The following is a 20388-nucleotide window of genomic DNA, read 5'->3' on the forward strand; positions in this document are numbered from 1 at the left end:
TTGGCAGGGTATGTCCAGACGTGGGTCCCTTGCTCACTTTGCCACTGGATTCAAGATAGCCTGGCTGATGAGGGTTATGAACCCAAAACCGGTCCCAGGATGCTTGTTTCCGGTCCAGGGAAGACATGGCTTGGCAGTTCGGACTGGACTGTTCCCATGAGGCACTGGGTCAGACTGATTTGCATTTGGCCATGTCTGAACTGGGGTGGTGAAGTGAGCTAAAGAACGATGATGGATTAAACCCAGATCAGTTGACTGGGGGTGAGTGTTTGATTTGCTCAAACGCTCCGTCCATCATCCCCTTTCATATCGCTTTGTTCGCCCTAAGTTGGCAGGGTATGCCGAGACGTGGGTCCCTTGCTCACTTTGCCACTGGATTCAAGATAGCCTGGCTGATGAGGGTTATGAACCCAAAACCGGTCCCAGGATGCTTGTTTCCGGTCCAGGGAAGACATGGCTTGGCAGTTCGGACTGGACTGTTCCCATGAGGCACTGGGTCAGACTGATTTGCATTTGGCCATGTCTGAACTGGGGTGGTGGAGTGAGCTAAAGGATGTTGATGGATTAAACCCAGATCAGAGATCAGTTGACTGGGGGTGAGTGTTTGATTGCTTTGTTCGCCCTAAGTTGGCAGGGTATGTCCAGACGTGGGTCCCTTGCTCACTTTGCCACTGGATTCAAGATAGCCTGGCTGATGAGGGTTATGAACCCAAAACCGGTCCCAGGATGCTTGTTTCCGGTCCAGGGAAGACATGGCTTGGCAGTTCGGACTGGACTGTTCCCATGAGGCACTGGGTCAGACTGATTTGCATTTGGCCATGTCTGAACTGGGGTGGTGAAGTGAGCTAAAGAACGATGATGGATTAAACCCAGATCAGTTGACTGGGGGTGAGTGTTTGATTTGCTCAAACGCTCCGTCCATCATCCCCTTTCATATCGCTTTGTTCGCCCTAAGTTGGCAGGGTATGCCGAGACGTGGGTCCCTTGCTCACTTTGCCACTGGATTCAAGATAGCCTGGCTGATGAGGGTTATGAACCCAAAACCGGTCCCAGGATGCTTGTTTCCGGTCCAGGGAAGACATGGCTTGGCAGTTCGGACTGGACTGTTCCCATGAGGCACTGGGTCAGACTGATTTGCATTTGGCCATGTCTGAACTGGGGTGGTGGAGTGAGCTAAAGGATGTTGATGGATTAAACCCAGATCAGAGATCAGTTGACTGAGGGTGAGTGTTTGATTGCTTTGTTCGCCCTAAGTTGGCAGGGTATGTCCAGACTTGGGTCCCTTGCTCACTTTGCCGCTGGATTCAAGATAGCCTGGCTGATGAGGGTTATGAACCCAAAACCGGTCCCAGGATGCTTGTTTCCGGTCCAGGGAAGACATGGCTTGGCAGTTCGGACTGGACTGTTCCCATGAGGCACTGGGTCAGACTGATTTGCATTTGGCCATGTCTGAACTGGGGTGGTGGAGTGAGCTAAAGGATGTTGATGGATTAAACCCAGATCAGAGATCAGTTGACTGGGGGTGAGTGTTTGATTGCTTTGTTCGCCCTAAATTGGCAGGGTATGTCCAGACGTGGGTCCCTTGCTCACTTTGCCGCTGGATTCAAGATAGCCTGGCTGTTGAGGGTTATGAACCCAAAACCGGTCTGGGGGTGAGTGTTTGATTTGCTCAAACGCTCCGTCCATCATCCCCTTTGGTATCCCTTAGGTGTTAAAGACAGCAGCCCAATATCTTGTAAAGCTTTGAAAAGAGAAATGCTCATACTAATCCCGCCCCCCTCCCCCCCCGTCCCCCCCCTCCCCGTTTTTTTTGCCCTCTCACTCCCCTCCTCCCAACCACGTGTGCGCCCCCCCCCCCCCCTTTATTAATCTCGGCTTTGCCCTTGCTCCAGGTTCTCAATCGCCTTCTCTTCTTGTGGGTTTGGAAAATATACAAAGCTCACAGTGAAAATATTTACTCAGCAGCAAAACTTTCAGAGGAATTTGAGACATTAATTTGAAAAATCTGCCGAAGGACTACAATGGCTTCTTTCTCTGCACTCTGTCGCTCTCCATCCCCTCTTGTTTTCGCGCTCCACATCTTGAGCGCTCCTTCCTCGCACTCACTCTTTTCATTTGTTATTTCTCCCTTCCAAGTTACACTGATTGTTTCACTTTTTCCTTTTTTATTTCACTCTGGTAGGTTGTCTTTGTTTTACGTGCCTCTCAACTTGACAGTTTATCGTCTTATTCCACTCCTAACCTCCTAAATTCTTTACAACTTTTTTCTTCTCTGCATCTCGTTTTCTTTCGTCCCCTTGTTACGTAGGGTTATTTGTTCTCCTTTCCTCTTAGGTGTTATTGAGTTGCTGGCTGTAGTTTGTTTTCTTCTTGTCGGGCTTATAATTTTTTTTTGCACCTCTTACTAACGTTATTGTTCCACTCTCACTCTTTTTCTATAACCTCTGCACCCATATTAACTTGCAGACTCACACGTCCATTGCCACATTATCTTCTTTTGTATCCCAACTTGGTCTTTTTCTCAATCTCCCTCATTGCCTCTTAGTCATTAGTTTATCTTCTTCTTCCCCTAAACGCGTTTTCTTTTCATCTTGCTTTGTACATCTCTGCCCCTGGCTGTCACGTCTGTATCTTTCTCTCTCGCCCGCTTGCATTTCTTCTTTTTTTTCTTTTTTAACTACCACTTAAACTTTATGTCCGTTTCTAACCTTCCTTCCCACTCTAGTCCCTCAAATTTTCTTTCTTCTTACTTTATGTACTTTAAAAACTGGTTTGCAATCCTGTCCATGTTGGTATCTATCCTCCCTCCCTTTCCATCATCGTTTTCTTTCGTTCTTCCCTGCCCCTTTTTTCACCCTCCTTCCGTCTTCCCTCATCATTAGTCCTCGCCCTCTGTTCTTCTCCCCTCCTTCCCTGCCGCTTGTTCCATGTTCCACCCGTGCCCCTTTTCTCTGAGCTCTTATATCCTCCTTTCAGTCCTTCTCATGGTATTTTACCAATTGCTCCATCCTTTCTTACAGCTTCCCCTTTCTCGCCCCCGTCTTTGCCTTATTATTTAACTTTGTCCCTTATTTATTTTTCCTTGCTCCTTCACATTCTCATTTCTTTTGCTTCGACCGCCATTGTTTCCTTTGTTTCTCTCTCCCAGTTATAGTTTTGGGCTCTTGCACCACCTCTCCCAATCCATGTTTTCCTCTGACTCTTCGTTTCCCTCTTTATTATTTCCAATTTTCCCTCTCAGCCTTCCCCTTATTTATTTCCGAACCCTCCATCCCCCCAACAATTCTCGCATGGCTCACTTAGTTTCATCCCTGACACTCCTGCCTTCTTCCTTCATCCGTTCTCTTGGAGTTATGTACACCCCTGTCTTTCTCGGTGTCTCTCTCCTTCTGTTTTTCTGTGAGCTCATTCACATCCCTCTCGGCCCTCCGCCCTCCGTTTCCCCTTCTTTGCCTCCCTTCCTCCTGCAGATCTCTCAGATGCGACCGTTGCCATCTGGCACTGAAGGTAGCCCCCTCCCCCTGTAATATAAAGCAGCCCTGCAGGAAATTCACCTGAGGAGCCAGTCAGGAAAGAGCGAGAGAGAGACGCAGAAATCCCCTGCGCCTGTTCCAGGCCTTCATCTGATAGTTTATCCCAGAGACCGCAGAAGCTAATTACATCCAGAGCTCCGGCAGCGCTGACGTCAGGGGCCGGGCCTACTCCAGCGCCAGGCGCACTCCCGGTGTAGGCCCAGCTAGCAGCTCTGTGCCCCTTGCCCTCGCTAACGGTTCAGGCACAGCAGTCAGCGACTGACTGCAAAAGTAACGGGCACGGCTTCACTCAGGGTGCAGGTCAAGCGAGTGATAGCTGTTCGGAGCACTGCCAATTGCCACGCATCTGGGGTTAGAATAACGCATTTTCAAAAAATGTGTACAACAAGGCCCAAAGTTCTACTGATGAATCGGCTTATCTCAACAACAGCATGTTTTTCCCTAAACAGTTTTCAGCCTCTCTGCCCCGCTGACCATGGGTATACCCAGCCAATGAGAAGACATACAGCACTGTATTGGTAGGACTGCACTTCCACAAATGTACAGTCTGTCACATATTCGTTGATGCATGCGTGCAGAATTCAGATTTTATGTTAAGAGATTCAGGACCTCTAGGCAAGAGGCTGTCTGCAGACCTTGAGCCTGGTATTGCTGCTTATAAGTCCCAGGGCCAACCAGAGACCCTTGGTCTTGTGTTCCCAACACTTTGCAAGGTCAGAGCTCATCGGTAAAAGGTGGGTGAGCCAACAAATGAACAGGAATAGCTGATGGTGGCACTGGCTCCAAGACACGCTGCATGAGCCGAGCCTTGAACATTTTTGGCATAAAACATCCTTTTATAATATGATACGGTGTCTTCAAAATTCCAAAACACGCATTTCTTTAGCGTGAGGAAGCGTGTCACCTTAGTACATGGGTCCTCACAGTTTCCCTGGGGCAAAATTGGTCAGTGGTGTGATTGAGGGCCGCATGCTGGGTGCTGGTATGAGGCCTGGGAGGGGGTTGAAGGTGGGTGTACGGTACGGGAAGCGGAGCATATACATCTAGTGGTTGAATTGATTTGCACAATATGGAACCAGAAAACCTGGGATCAATCCTGGCTTGCCCACTTGACCAAATTGGGATATCCTAGGCAATTGTTTAATTTCACTTTCTCTCCTTTTTTCATTATCACATATAAGAGGACCTCAAAATACAGGACTTCACGGTGTGCGCTTTACAAAAACATCTCCTGTTTGATTTAATAAACTATAATGTTGTTCATTTATAATGGCACCCAGAGGATACACATATAAACTGACTTGCCCCTCAGTTCACTATTGGCATTGTTGTCAGTGTGAGGAGGGGAGATAAATGTTTCTAAATTCGTGTTTGAAAACCATCACTTTTAAAATCATCTCAATGCACTGAGATAATCTGATTTACTAAATGAAATAATTATGCATGTTAATAAAATGCACCGTTTGAATTTTGAAGAGACTATGGGGCCTATGCATCAACAATGCCATTTGCGATTCCTTATTAGCGAAAAATAAGGAATCGCTAATAAGGAATAGCAAAAGGCTATGCATGTAGGAATCGCTATTCAAATAGCGATTCCTTAATATTCCTTATTACCGAATCGGTAATACCGAATCGGTAATAAGGAATACCTACCCATTCATTCCTATGGGCTTGGAGGCCCATAGGAATGAATGTAAAGCCAGTCTGTATTAGCGATTCGGTATTACCAAATCGCTAATAGCGGGAGCACTTTCAAGGGTGCCAGGGTGTCAAAAGGACACCCTGTTGCACCCCTGAAAATGATATGTGCACATATGTTGCACACACACATGCTCTAAGGGCATGTGTGTGCGCAACATGAAACTTTGAAAAATGCACAAAAGTGAATTTTTCAAAGTTTTTGCAAATTACCATGCAGTTCATCTTCATGGTAATTTGCTCCCCCTATTAGCGAAATCGCTAATTTTTTAACTTTGATGCATTGCATTTAAGGAATCTCACTTTGGGATTCCTTAAATGCAATCGCTATTTAAGGAATCGGTATTTAAGGATTCCTTAAATAGCGATTTCTGCTTTTGGGTTGATGCATTGGGATTGGGTATTTTTTACTTAATACCGGGAGCTATTACCGAATCGGTATTTTACCGACTGGATTTTGGGTTGATGCATGAGGCTGATTATCTTTACACATTTGCTGCAAGATGCGTTTATAAACCAATGTGTTCCTAAAGTTACACCGTGCAAGACATACTAATTATTTCCTTTCTTTAACTGTAATTAACAGTTAAATACATTTTTCCCTGTTTATATAGCACATTTTAATGTTAGTGCTGTGTACAGCAAACAGCAGCCTAGTGTTGCTGTTGATCAGGGGGCCACACATAAAGGCCAGGAGGGCCGCATGCGGCTGCCAGGCCGTACTTTGAATCTCACTGCCTCAGTACATCAGATTATTCGAACAGTATTTTATAAAAGTTAGAGTTTTTAACTTGAGCTGAGAAACATTCCTGCCCCAGCAGTGACAATGCTACTAGTGAACCAACAGGCAAGTCATCTGCCATCTGTACGGTACATGTGGCCTAAATTCGTGTTATAAATGGAGCAACATTATAGGCAATCAAATTAAACACAAGAGATGTTTTTTGGACAGCGCACATCCTGAACTTGCATTTGAAAGTGCTCTCATACTTAATAATAAACAAAAAGGAGGCATGGTAAAATAAAATATTTGCCTAGGATCAGAAAATGTGTTTAAATGAACAAGCAACGGTTCTGTCGGGTAGAAGGTAGGTTACTTAGAGGTGCACTGAATGCCCTAATTTAAATTGCATAGCAACCTTATCTCAAACGCCTAGAAAGTAGAACACTTATTTAATAAATAATTTGAAACAGAAATCTGGATACTTTGTACTGTTTGTTTATCAGAATTGATTCATTCATAGATAATCACAGTTACAGTAGTAAGATGCTGTCAACATAAAGTAAATATTTACATAAAAAGGTGATCATGTGACATAGGTGCTCAGTGCTCAAGAAGTGTACAATATATACACAAAGTGGTTAAGGTTTTATATACATGTGAGTGATAGGCCAGGTAATTATGTAACACCAATGACTCTTTTCACTGATAATATTCTTTTGCTATGTGTAGAGTCTTGGTCAGTCTGGGCCTTGAGTAATCGTCGACGTTTCAACTCGTAGTGTGCCCCATTAGGAAGTCACGGGGCACACTACGGGTTGAAACGTCGACGATGTATATGAAACCTTAACCACTCTGTATATATTGTACTGTACTGTGATTATCTATGAATGAATCAATTCTGATAAACAGAAACAGTACAAAGTATCCAGATTTCTGTTTCAAATTCTTTATTGAATAAGTGTTCTACTTTCCAGGCGTTTGAGATAAGGTTGCTATCCAGTTTAAATTAGGGCATTCAGTGCACCACTAAGTAACCTACCTTCTACCCGACAGAACAGTTTCTTGTTCATTTATATATACCCAGGTTCTGAGGGACACAGGGTTACCCCATTATTGTTTAACCAGAAAATGTGTTTAGGCAAGCAAGCTGGGATTGAGTCAGATTATCCAGTTTCACAGTCTGTAATTAAGCCACCAGATGTATATCCCTTTCTGACATCAACAGTTAATGCTTTGTCCTTAATTCATGGACGATGAGATTAGACCTTGGAGTCCAGGCAGAATTCACATTTCATTTTTTGGGCAGTTTTACATAGTGCAGATCTTGCTTAAGGATTTAAGAGCACTTCACAATAGACTTTGTTGCACATCTTTTTTTTTTTACACCGGGAGATTGCAGGGATTCACTGGATGCTGAGCCTAGGATGGGATTCGAAAACGGTTCTCCATGTTATACAACTGGCAGCTGTAGCCTGTGGGACTCATCGCCTCCATTAGAGCCCACCTCAGTTTGGGGCTCGAGGTTCCGAGAGGTTCTCAAGGTGAGCCAGAGCTGGGGATCTGGCTCGCCCACCTCTACTCATCAGACTGCCTCCATTGATGGAATCAATGCGCCGGCTCTCGCTGATATTGGTTCTTGCAGCAGCACTGGAACTCGGTATCTGAATATTCCTTCAGAGTGCCCTAGAAAGCAGGAGCCACACAATGATCTGACCAGTGAGTGTATGAAAGACATCTGACCTCCTGACCCCGAGAGTCGGAGCCAATCCAGCTACTGCTCTGGCCAAGTGCAGAGACTAGCCTCAACGTAGGATGGTGGAATTTGGTTTTTCGTGCTTCGGGTATTAAGTTGGATGCATATTATCGTGATAAACAACAGTCACCCAGGCAGAGAATATTTGTCATCACTGATGTCTGCTTCTTAAGCATACATTTTTAGGCCTATGACAAACTGCAAGTGTCGGCCCAAGAACCGGGTTAAAATCAGATATTTTCAGTGTTTCTGAAGTTGTGCAAATACAAGGGTCAAGGGGAAATGCTTTTTGGAACATGGCAGTGAATTGGTGCAGAAATGTACAGACCTCCCACAGTGGTGTGGGCTTTGAACACTGTGACTCTAAATGGGCCATACTGCAGTAGAAGGCCACAGCTTTCCCAACTTCATGGGATGCAGAGAGATTGGTCCCCAACAAAAAACTTTATGAGGCCCTGGGCGGGGGGCTGTTTAAAAACGGGGAGTCCTGGCAAGGGGGCTCAGGAGTAGGGGGTGAGCCCCCAGGGCCGTCTTAACAGCATTATAGACCCCTGGGCAAAGCAATGCTCGTGAGGCCCCGTGCAACTGCCCAGTGTGCCCACTTCAATTGGTACTGCGTGCTCAGACTGCGCGTACGCAGAATGGGCCATTGCTGTTCCTTATGGACCAGGCCATTGGTATTCTTTACTGACAGCTCGGCAGCAGGTGACTGAGCCACCGGTATTGTGCAGACTTGGCCTCTTATGCTTATTACTGACAGGGTTGTCCTGTTCAGCAACACCTGGGCCACTGATATTCATTAACAACTGCACCTTTGATGCACATTCATTCTGATTACAGCCTTAAGCCCATTGATGTATATGTCTTTCTGGAGCGAGCCACTGATATTCACTACTACTCCAAGTAAAGTTAAATGTTACTGAAGTATATGATCTCTGCTACCCTTATTGCCCTTACTGCCTCAGAAGTGATTCTGGGCTGTTGGGAAGAGTTATCACTTGCACCTTGATTCTAAACACCTTTATGTTTTATCCATTGTAGGATTGTGTAGGTTTGGTGTGTATTCCTGTGAGATATTTAGGATATTTTAAAGTTACTACTATCCCGTACTCTAATGTCATTGGAATGCAAGGTCAGGAAATGCCAATTCGTGTATTATCATTCATAATGCAAATGATTGCGCCTAAGAATTTTGAAAACTTCAGAGCTCAGACGTAAGTCACTGGGAGGAAGTACACAAGGACGTCACGTGGCTTGACTTGACATATTTGAGGTGAATCCTTTCTAGATGTCAGTAATCTATTCCCATGTTCACTCTGTGAACTCTACGTTTAGGTTTACTATTCATAGTAAAAATCTAAAACTTCATGTACATTAATTCCAAGAGCGAACCAAAACTGGATATACCTGCATTGCCATACTTATCAAATCACACGCTTTTGGCTTCTATTCACCTGCCACACAAACACAATGCCTCCATTTCAAACCTGCATCACCCTACAAAAAGTATTCTTTCCTCACTGACCTTAATGGGATCATCCTCTCAAACGCCTGACTTCTCATGCATTTTGGCGGCTAGAGGTGGCAGGTATGCATTGCGCCATTTTTGATTTTTAACTACTTTAAATAAACCATCACTCAAATTGCCACCCTTGAGGCATGTAAATGTCGCGGTCATACAAATGTTTAATTGCACCACCTCTTTGGCTGCAGGGCCAAGGGACTAACAAAAATTGGCCTGTGGAGAGACTAACACACATTGGCCAGTGGATGTGGCCTGAATGGACGGTTTGTCAAAGGGTAAAAACGGGCATTTACTTCAGGGTCACCAGTTAATGCCCATGGCCATTTGTAGATAGTGGTCACCCACGTTGGACTCGTTAATGTTGTTGTTGTCCTTCTTAGTAGCATCATCTAAACACAACTACATACCTGCAGTCATTGACAAGCAGTCTTTTTATTACAAAAAACACATACATATATACACATAAAATATATCCTTTTTACAAGATAAGTACATGACGTTGGCGCCTCAGCAGAAGACCTCCCGGCAAAAACGGGAATATTCTGCTGATTAAATACATTTTAACAAGAAATGTTCTTAAAGCTTTCCACGGTTCCAGTTTTCATCTGTGCCCCACCCTTTCCCTTACAGCCAATAAAAAAATTAGAGTTGACAAAACTGAAATTCACGTCGTGTGTCTTAATTTCTACATCCGATACCCTCGACAAAGATGGGCACTGGACTCTGCGCATAAGGCGTGGATCTTTGACCCACAAATGAGGGATGTGGCCCCTAAATTCTCAAGGAGAAGGGCCCATGAGACCCATGGAGGGACTAATCACTGCCACTCAAGGTATTGTATCTGTATTGTTATAGTAGGTTCCTACCCATTGCAAAGCCCAGGCAGTGAAAGAGGCTCCTTGCTTGTTGGGAGTTACCCCTCCTCGCGTCTAAGAAGCAAAGGAAGGAGGATACAGAAGACAGAGAAGGCCACTGTACAACTTGTCTCTGAATACACTTCCCAAACATGTCCTTGATATCCCTGGACATAGGTTATTTGAGGCCCCTAAGATAAAGCTTTCTCCCATGGGGGGGTTAAATCCATCATTTTGTGGGGGACAAATAATGGAATGACCTGCCATGAACCTTTGAAATGTTGTTGGAGTGCTCCACGTTAAGAATAGGGTGAAATCCCTCTTCCTTTGGGTCCTCCAAGTGTTCCTGATCTAGCCTGTTTACATCTCTTGCTTCCTGCTGTGCTGGGGAGCCTACGCGTTTGTTCCCCTACAGATACAATGTCATTTGAGGGCATTAGGCTGGCATAAGACGCCTAATACCCTGAATACAGGGTACGCGGCCCAAGAGGCACCACAAGGGTTTTGCTGTGCCACATATAGTCTAATCCCTCATTTGTGGAAGCCCATGAGGTCGATAAAGGATCACTGTGGCAGAAGTGCGGGATAGATCAGGCACAGTAGCAGATCTCAATGGCACAGATAAATAATCCCTTGTGCTCATTGGGTAAAATTCAAAAGGTATGGAGGAAGGATTTCAGAGGTTTTTGGGGTGATGCCTTTGTAAGTGTTTAAGGCATGTAGAGAGGTTCCCTAGGACACCAGAGTGTAAAATATAGTAGTAAATGTGAAACCCTCTCAGTGGCACAAGCGGAGAATCTGTCCTGCTCAGAGGGTCAGCTCTACCAGCTAGAGACCTTTTGGCACATAGGAGTAGTCCCTCTTGTAACATGTATTCTAATTTCCTGTGCACAGGTCAGTGCGGTGGAGACTGGACCTCTTCGACCATCAATGATGACCAGTGACACACTACCGCAGTCTATGATCCCAGGTTCCAAGTGCACTGAGCATATGCTTAATATGAATTCTTCTGGTGTTCCCAGCATCTCCTCTAACAATTTAGGTCTCGAGATGATGAGGGACATCTTAGGTCGACAAATTAATGCAGCTACCTTCCCACTAAAAGCACTTCTTGGCAACAAAGAGCAGAGAAATTGGGTGGGGCATTGGGTTCCCGGCATGCACTTAAAAAGCAATAAATACATAACCAAGCAGTCCAACCACGTTTTCTGTTTGATTTCCGGCCTTGCCATACCCGCCCGCCACCCAAATGAAAAAGTAATGGAATCTATCTGCCCCTCTACAGCGTTTGGCCCCGAATGTGACTTCAACAGGCGGTGGCAGGGATTCCCTGGTGCAGTTTAAAAAACATACGGATTGCAAAACTTTGACATACAGTTTCCAGCATGTTGTTTTGAAACTGAACAGTGAATTCTGGCCTGCTGCTTTTCACTTCCTTCTGAGGCGTATTGATATGGAGAACAACACTGTAAATCCACATGTTCGTGTGCGTGGGAGAGGAGACACAGGTCACGAGGCGCGTGCGATGCTACACTGCCCACTGGTGCCCACGATGCTGGTGTGCCTGACCATCAGGGTCATCGTTAAGTCGCCTCTCTCTTGGATCCATCGTGACTGGTGTCATGGTGGCTTTCTCTGGCAGATCCCGTGAGGACTTTCTTTGAACTCTTGTTTTTACTCTCTGTTGATCTCTTTTGTGCTCTCTTTTTCGAGCTAATCTCTTTGAGTGCTCTGCCTACCCTGGAAATTCTTGTTTCAATGTTTTTTCCCTTTAGCTCTGTATATATGAGCCTGACATCTTGGGCCGTATTCGCTCCCCACGGAGGAGACTGCATGTTCAGACTTGTACACAGCTAGATTTAAAGTTTGCCACATCGCTTCGTCAGAAAGCTCGCCCGCTTTGTCTTTTTTGGGAGGGTGCGCGGTGCAGGCCTTGAGAAAGTGTGACATTTGCGCAAAAACAATTGACCACTTTCCCTTCCCGATGTGCAAAAATAAGTGGGTCTTGTCTATTAATTGTCTGCAAACATCAGTCCCTCAAAGCCTGTCCGGTCCCCAATAGATTTCATTTGTCCCTTGGAATTCCTTCCCTTGGCCAGAGCAAGGCAAGCCTTAAAAGTAAGATGGTTTTAATGCTGTATTGTTGTTATTACTGTAGCAACGCTGCTGCATCAAAGGAACCTCGTACTCCAAACCGTTGGGCAGTGCCATGAGTTCCGGTGACTTCTGGTCATGACCACGCAGGCTTCCATTTTCAAGGCACTCCTTCACCCCTTCCAGTTCCATAGGGCCCATTTCCCCTCCAGCATCCGCTTGTTCAGGGCGGCGACTCCGAAGGTAGTATACGGTGGCTGCAACAGCCACAACGAGGAGCAATGTTGCCGCCAGTGCAGGTACTATCATGAGGGTCAGATTGCTGTCTTTGGTTTGGGTGACGGGGGCATGTTGCTGGTTGGTTAGAGGGGCAGTTTGGGCCTCCACGCAGGACTTCTCGTCTGAGTCCCAATCTTCAAATGGCTCTACACAAATGTGGTAGGTGCAGTTAGGCTTTAGGCTGTGGACAGTGTAGTCCGACAGTGAAGTAGGGAGATTAAGTGATACTGGCCGTTTATCTGGACCAGACAGGTTTCGGTAGGTCAGGCGTATACCTTTGAGCTGAACTCTTGAGTGAATGTAGCTGTGTAGGTTCACCTTTAAGGAGGTGCTGCCCGTTTCTTGGATATTGATTTGTTTGGACTGTGTTGTTGGCTGCACCACTTTGGTTACTGTTGGCAGAGTAATGGCTGGTTTCACTTTGGTCTCACAGTATACCCCCGAGAACCCATCAAGGCATGCACACCTCAAGTGACCATCAGCATCCAGTTGGCAAGACCCACCATTCAAGCAGATTTGCGGTGGGCAGAGTTCCTCCTGAGGGATTTCTGATTTCCGCACATCTGGATTTGGTTCCTGTGTGGAGTCCTCCTGGAGCAGGGTGGGCTTCCGAGTTGGCATGGTTGTGATAAGATCCAACACATAGGATCCTGTGGTGGTCCTCGGAAGGACTGGCTTTGGAGTTGTGGTTTTTATGGTTGTGGTGGTTGTGGCAATTGTTGTCGGGCATCCAAAATCCATGTATGCCAAGTTTCTTAGAATCTTCCCTGCATTCTTTGGTGGGAAATGACACCGGGTCTCATCTGACCTCTTGAGTGTAACTTTTTCTCCATTGAACCAACCAACAAACCAGCTCATCTGGCAGACACAGTTGAATGGATTCTCTGCTATGTTAATGGCTTTTAGCCTGTTGGAGAAGACGAAGAAGTCCTGTGGGATGGTCCTGAGGTTCATGTTACTGATATCCAGCTCTTGGAGGTTTTGCAGACTGACAAAATCTTCTGGTTGCAGCTGTGAAATCTGGGTGTTTCCAGCCATACTGAGCTTAGTTAGCCTGCGTAGCTTATGGAGAACCCTCGGGACCTTAGCTAGCTGGTTTTCTGAGATGTCTAACTCATGAAGATTCCGCAGGCTTTGAAAAAGCTCCTCGTCCAATGTGCCAAGGCCTAACCCAGCAATGTTTAGTGACTCAATGTTGTCAGTGTAAAAATGTTTTGCATCTATGCTGGGGATTTGGTTCCAGCTCAGATCTAACAATAAGAGTTGTGGGAGTTTCAATACAGGCGCCGCAGTAAGGCGGTTATTCTGTAGCTTCAGCTCAAGCAGATTCTCCAGGGTGTCAAAAGCCGTGGGGTCAATGTGCTGGATTTTGTTGCCATTCAAGTAGAGGCGTTCAAGCCGACGTAATCCGTGGAAGGTCTCATTTGTGATTTCTCTTATTTGGTTGGCGGACAAGTCCAGATTGTTGAGATTAGGGACAGACTGGAAGATATTTTTCTGGAGGCTGGAGATCTTGTTTTGAGAAAGGTCTAAGAGCTGAAGCTCCAGGAGACCCGTAAAGCTGTCCTCCCCAATGTCGGTGATGCCGTTCTCAAAGACGTACAGGCTGGCAGTGTTTTGCGGTATGCCTTTTGGGGTAGTTGGGTTCCTCCGGGAGATACAGAACACTATTTGTGGTTGGTTACACATGCAACCTTCGGGACAGCAGTAGAGCGAGATTGGGTGTGACAGCAACAGAAGAACCATCATCAGCAATGGACACATGGCGTGCTTTCTGTGAAGAGAAAAGAAAATATCATCAAGAACAAGAAACTCCAAAGGCTAATTCTGCATAGGGATTTCAAAAACACGTTCAATTCCATACACATGCAGGTCAGACATCAAATTATCACATGTTGAATGACATTGCCTTAGTCAGTACACTGACTTTGTGGAAAAGGTTTTATGGAAAAGGTTTTATGGCAGAAATGACTAGTGTTGGGTGAGGCATGCTGTGAGCGAAGTCAGATGTTTCCCCGTGAGGATGCTCCTCTAACAGGAATTGCTGAATTTGGGCAGAACATGACTGGAACGTGCTGTAATCTTGTTAATGTTTTAGGACAGAAACGACTCCCTTATGGGATAGGGCGGATCAGAGCTAAATAGAAATATGCATTAATTAGAGCTTCCAGAGTCCCTTACCATTAGCGTGGCTTGACGTGAGTGGTAAGATGACTGCGCATTTCACCAGAGCACCAGGTCTTCAGTCCCGGTTTGTTCCTGTAGAAACCATTGTGATCTTGACCCCACTTGGATCAATTCACTTGAACCAAAACGTGCAACTCCCAGAATTCACTGCAGGTGAAGTGAAATCCAAAGACTGAGACCACGGTGACTCCATGAGATGGTACCCGTGTGGTCACGTTATTATTTCGTATCATCAGAAAGGATGAGGGTAAAGGGGGCTTTAGCGTTACCTCAGGTCCCTCGACCTTTGGATTTGATTCGCCGGGCAGTGTTGACGTATTAAATGAAATGAAGGTGTTGGGAGAGCTGCAGACATGTCTGCCCCACTGCATGCTGGTTCAGGACTGTATGTGGTGTGGACATCTCTGATCTCTGCAAGAGGCCCTAGCCCTCTGTCACCTCTACCCTTTATGGATGCTTGAGTTACGCATGTGTTTATTTTAACAGATAAAGGCGTGCCTGATCATTGTTCCTTTTCACATCTTTACCCCCAGCCTTAATCTCTCTTTCGCCTGTGGGCCAGGCCCTCTGCCTTTCTTTTCATTGTATTACTAATCTGTGTGTCACTCTTTGTCTCCTTCTGGTTAAGCCTGCACTCTATAAGCAGGATCATTGGAATTATGCAGCATTGCTGGACCAAATTATGTTTCAGGCTTGATTAACTTATGCTCCGAGAAAAGTGAAATTCTGCAGTAGAATTTGGAACATTATGTTGGAAGTATCATTTTGCTATTTTTAAATTCTGAAATACTGCCTGGACATACGTTTTCACTCATTATTGCCAACACCTGAATACAGCTATTAGCAAATGAAGAGCGATTAATTAACCTTGCATAGGATCTGCATTGACGCAGCACCGTATTTTTTGTTTAGTAACTTTTTATTCCTTTGAGATGCATGCAAAAAAAATTAATTAAATTTGCAAATTGTGCAGTAGAATTTCAACTATGTGGAAAGTTCAGTAAGTTTAGTAAATTGATTATTACAATGGAACAAATGCAGCAGCAGAATTGCCTTGCGGCCCTATCTGTACAACATTTACATGATGCAGTTCGGTGTGTGACGTTTACACCTGCTTTCTTCGTAGTTAAAGATATCTACAAAGTAATCGTCACCGGCACCCCTACTTATCTGTCTGCCAAGCCTACCATCTCTGGTGGCTCTCCTCACACCCACAACCAGGACACTATCACACCATTAGACTAGAGATTATAATGTGCAAAAACACACAAAAAACAAAACACGTCTCGGTCTACAAATCAAGAATCTAGAGGAGCATGCGCATACCCACCAGGGCAGCCACAACCCTGATTCAGTTTAGGAAATAGCTGAAAACACGTGTCTTCGAAGAACAAGGCATCGTAATGCTGTCACAGTCCACTTTTGCTCTTAGAAACCGGCAACCTCTCCAATCACGAGTTAACGGTGTCTTTGCCTAGAATCCTGTACGGCGCTGCACTGCCTTTCGGCTACGTTCTCGCTATATATCATAGATATATAGAGAACATTACAGTTCGTAGCACAAGGTCCACCCGGAGATGCAACAAAGCATAAATGTTGGGGAAGAGGGAGGTGCTTATTGGGGTGATGAAGATATTTTTGGGGTTGGGGGTTCTTTTCTTTTAGTTTTTTTTAAAACTCTTGTATATTTTGTATTCTAAGTGTGTAGCCTGATTACTTCTTAAAGCTAGATTCTGTCAACAGTTGTGAAAATGGTTTGGGTTTTCCAAAGTGTTTTGTAACCAATTTTAAACAAATAACATTTTGCCATGATCAAAGATAAAAATAAAACGTCTTTGAGTGCAACTGACAAAGGTGGGTTCAGGGTTCTCCTTCAAGGTACAAAGCTACATCAAATTACAACTACTTGGTGCTGCCTAGATATTCAGGAGGACCTAAGACACATGCAGCAAAAATTGTTCCCACCTATTCAGTGCTATGACTTACAGAACCATTCATCCGGGGCAGACCTATTGCCCACTCCAGGTCCATGCACACGGTAGACATTCCCTCGCTTTTTTGTGTCCTTCTCTTGCCATGAAGACATGCCTGTTTAACTAATAATTATTTTGAATTCTTCGTCAATAGTGCCCAAATCTCTCTCCATTCTTTCCTCTCCTCCCTCTGCGTTTGCTTTCTGTGTCTCAAAATTGAGTGTTTAGGTCTGGGTTGACAGGTTAGTTGTCAAACAAACCCACTGCTAGCAATTTATATAGACTGGGCTTTGGTTCCACCTCTTCCAATCACTGGCTTTCTTTGACAAGCCTCTTTCAGCCATTGGCTATAGACTTTGTCAATCACATCTGGGCTTAGCCCAATGCAGTGTTTTTCTCTTCACTTAACTTGGATTGTTGGATGGTTTCGTCTGCCTCTGGAATTATGTGCCCCTTATAACTTGGAGCCATTGACTGACCTTTTCTCTGACAAACAGCTGACACCAACGACCGCCCCCCCCTCCCCCCCTCCCCCCGCCGCCCCGACGGCAAACCTCTGCCTATCCTGTAAACATGTCCATCTGTATTGAATATTCCAACTCAGTGAGCTGCGGGGTAAACTTGTTGGACTATGCCTAATTTCCAAGAAATGTGCTGAGTAATGTGGGTGCGCGTTGTTAGAGCAGTTCTGTTTGTAAACTGATTTCGCGCCAACGCGTGTCTCACTGGAGACGGCCCACGCCCGCTCGCGCTCCCCCACCCTGCTCGCGCACCCCCACCCTGCTCGGGGCCTGCCCACCTCCAGGGCGCCCCTCTCCGGGCCAGAGGGGAGGACAGGCCTTTGGACGGCAGCGGAGTGTGCTTGATGTTTACTGACACAAATACCCTCGCCGTATCTGCGCATTATCCGCCAGGAATGGTGACCTTTGGCTGGTGCATAGCTGAGGCTCACCCAGCTGTCAACAGCGCCTCGCTCCTCCCTGCGCAGCCAGACGGGGCCCGCGCGCAGCTCCCCCGGGCCAGCCGCGGTAAACTCCCCCTGAACCCCCTGCTCCTCAAGGCGCCCCCCTCCGTCCCAAAATCAAGCAGGCGCAGCGACGGGACACAGCAGCGGTCGTACTTCATCCTGTCAAGAGTACCCTTAAGTACACAGGTCGGCAGGTCAGTTTACAGTGACCTGGGTATGTCCCGCAGTGGAGTTCTGCAGCAATGTGGGTGACGGAAATGTCTCTGACAACAGATGACCCCGCACGGGTCACCACCGAGGGTGTTTTTATTAATGATGTGTGACATTTGCATCATTTGTTTTTACGTAATTAAGTGACGTTTTGCAACACCTATCTGAAAATATGTGAAACGCAAAACCAGTATTTAGTGTACAATTTAGCCCCTTGTTTTCGTTTTTGGTACAAGTACACATTTCATGCAAAAAATAATAGTGCAGAAAAAGCAGCCTCCCGTGCTCTGGTCATTGACGTTGTTCTCGTGCTCCAGCACTGACATATCACCAGGCCATTACTGAGTCATCTGGTGTCATTTTGATTAATACGCGCAATGTAAATTTCATGAAATGGTGCTCGATTACTCCGTCTAAGTTTTTATAAATAGGGCTCAAAGATCCTTTCGTTTCTGTCTCCCTGCTGTCAGTGTGGCACGAGGACGAAGGCCAGTGGTCTAAGATTAGGTCTATAAATCGAAGAACCCCTAACACCATTAAGATTGCTGCCAAGCTTCCTGATTTTTCTGGTATAACATCCTGGTATTTAGCGAATTTAAACTCCTGACTCTCGGCCAAACGTTGATAAGCTCCTTCAAAACTGTCACCCCACTGGCTCTCGCTCAACTAAAGTAACTCAGAAACAGACTATGTCTAATCCAAGTGACCTGGGATTTTACCTGCTGCCTTTCAGCCACCAAGTACCATCCCATTAATTATGAAAACTGCTGCATTATGCTTTTACTTATGAAACAAAGTTTCCTAAATCAAAGATATTTGATTATTTAATTTCCAATTTTGCAGTTACCTTTCTGGGGAAAATTGCTGGAATGCACTCTAACAACACAGCCCTGTGCAGAAATTGACAAAATGTATTATTTAATGCCAGGAAACCCAATGAAGAAAATGCACTTTAAAAATCCATTAATACACCCATTCTCATTGTGTGCCATGGGTGGTTTTTGCATCTTGATCCTAATTCCACACATGAAATGTGCTCAGCACCGAAGCCCTGAGTGTGCCTGCTGCTTATCAACTCTTAGATAAAAGCTCCTTGCCAGCCTCGTGTGCAGATCACCCCCACCCTTCGTATGTATGCAAAAATGAAGCACGTCATCGCAGTCCGAGAGAACATGCCACAGTTTCATCCATGATGTCATGAAGCTCTTGTGTCTAGCTCTTCGATGAGGTGGTGAATTGTCAAACATTTTTTTAACGATCAACCTAATTCCACTGAGGTAGTGCTTGCCACCATAGAATCTTCCCATGAGAACCCCAGTCTCTGGCCCCGAACAATGCGGTCTTGTCCACAGCCTTCTAAATCTGAGCGAAACCTCGGATTACTGCTAGATTCCAAGACTGCTCTGAGCTCTCGGATCTCTGCAGTTTAAAGGGGTCGCTTGTGCCAGCGGAGGATCCGGCAGCCTATTCTTGTAGTTTATTCTTCCTTGGTCTCGCAAAGTGATTCATTTACTCTAGTCCCCACTGTGGGAATAGTATCATCTGGAAGCGTGATGAGCTTCACTGTGGAAATAGTTTGTATCTGGAAGCGTATTGAACTTCCCTGATGAAATAGTATGTATCTGGAAGCGCGACAAGCTTCATTCATCTGGAAGGGTGATGAGCTTCATTATAGCAACAGTATGTATTTGGAAGCTTGACAAGCTTCACTGTGGCAATAGTATGTATTTGGAAGCGTGATGAGCTTCATTATAGCAACAATACGTATTTGGAAGCGTGACAAGCTTCACTGTGGCAATAGTATGCATCTGGACGCATGATGAGCTTCTCTATGGAAATAGTAAATATCTGTAAGCGTGATGAGCTTCTTTATAGCAATAGTATGTATTTGGAAGCGTGATGAGCTTCACTGTGGCAATAGTATGCATCTGGAAGCGTAATGAGCTTCATTATAGCAATATGTATTTGGAAGCGTGACAAGCTTCACTGTGGCAATAGTATGTATCTGGAAGCATGAGGAGCTTCACTGTGGATTTAGTATGTATCTGGAAGCGTGATGAAATTCACTTCGCACCCAAGGAAATTAATTCTCCTGCAGTCCATGTCATGGGGTCAAAAGCTATTTGCTCTGGGACGACCCACTACTGAGCTTCGATAGTATCAAGATAAGCATATGCTAGACTGTTGCAACTTTATGGACCTGGCTTTGAATATTAGAAAACCAGAGACCGGGTATTTTGAGCCTCTGTGGCCATAAAATTGAATGAGCCACCCGTAAGTTCAGAACGAGGTGAAGACTTAGCTGTGCGCAAGATAACTTCGGCTACTCTGACTGTATGGTGATCCTGTACTTCCCCGGTATGCTAGCACAAAGAAACGTTGCCGACCACGCACTCACATAGCATAGTTGGCGGTTGCAGGAGACCGATCATCTGATCCTGGCACCGGCTCGGACAGTATTCTATCTGCACACGTTGCAGATAAGCCTAGATGCATCTTCTCTTAGTCAGGGAATTGGCCGAACATCACTGGGTCTCACAGCATTGGAATCCCAGGCGGCGGAGGAGGAGGCTTCGAGGCAGCAACTG

At 45.5% G+C, this 20388-nt stretch overlaps 2 protein-coding genes across 2 annotated transcripts in view; one reads left to right on the forward strand and one right to left on the reverse strand.

Moving 5' to 3' along the window:
- CORO7 (coronin 7) overlaps nucleotides 1–20388 on the forward strand; it is an 850148-nt gene that overhangs the window by 454739 nt on the left and 375021 nt on the right. The window lies entirely within an intron of this gene.
- VASN (vasorin) overlaps nucleotides 9645–20388 on the reverse strand; it is a 43062-nt gene continuing 32318 nt past the window's right edge. Inside the window, exon 2 of the mRNA XM_085628452.1 lies at nucleotides 9645–14237. Coding sequence (XP_085484578.1) covers nucleotides 12203–14237 — 2035 coding nt within the window. The 3' untranslated portion in view covers nucleotides 9645–12202. The remainder of the gene's footprint in view (nucleotides 14238–20388) is intronic.

Source organism: Triturus cristatus, chromosome 10, assembly GCF_964204655.1.
Source record: "Triturus cristatus chromosome 10, aTriCri1.1, whole genome shotgun sequence".
NCBI lineage: Eukaryota > Metazoa > Chordata > Amphibia > Caudata > Salamandridae > Triturus > Triturus cristatus.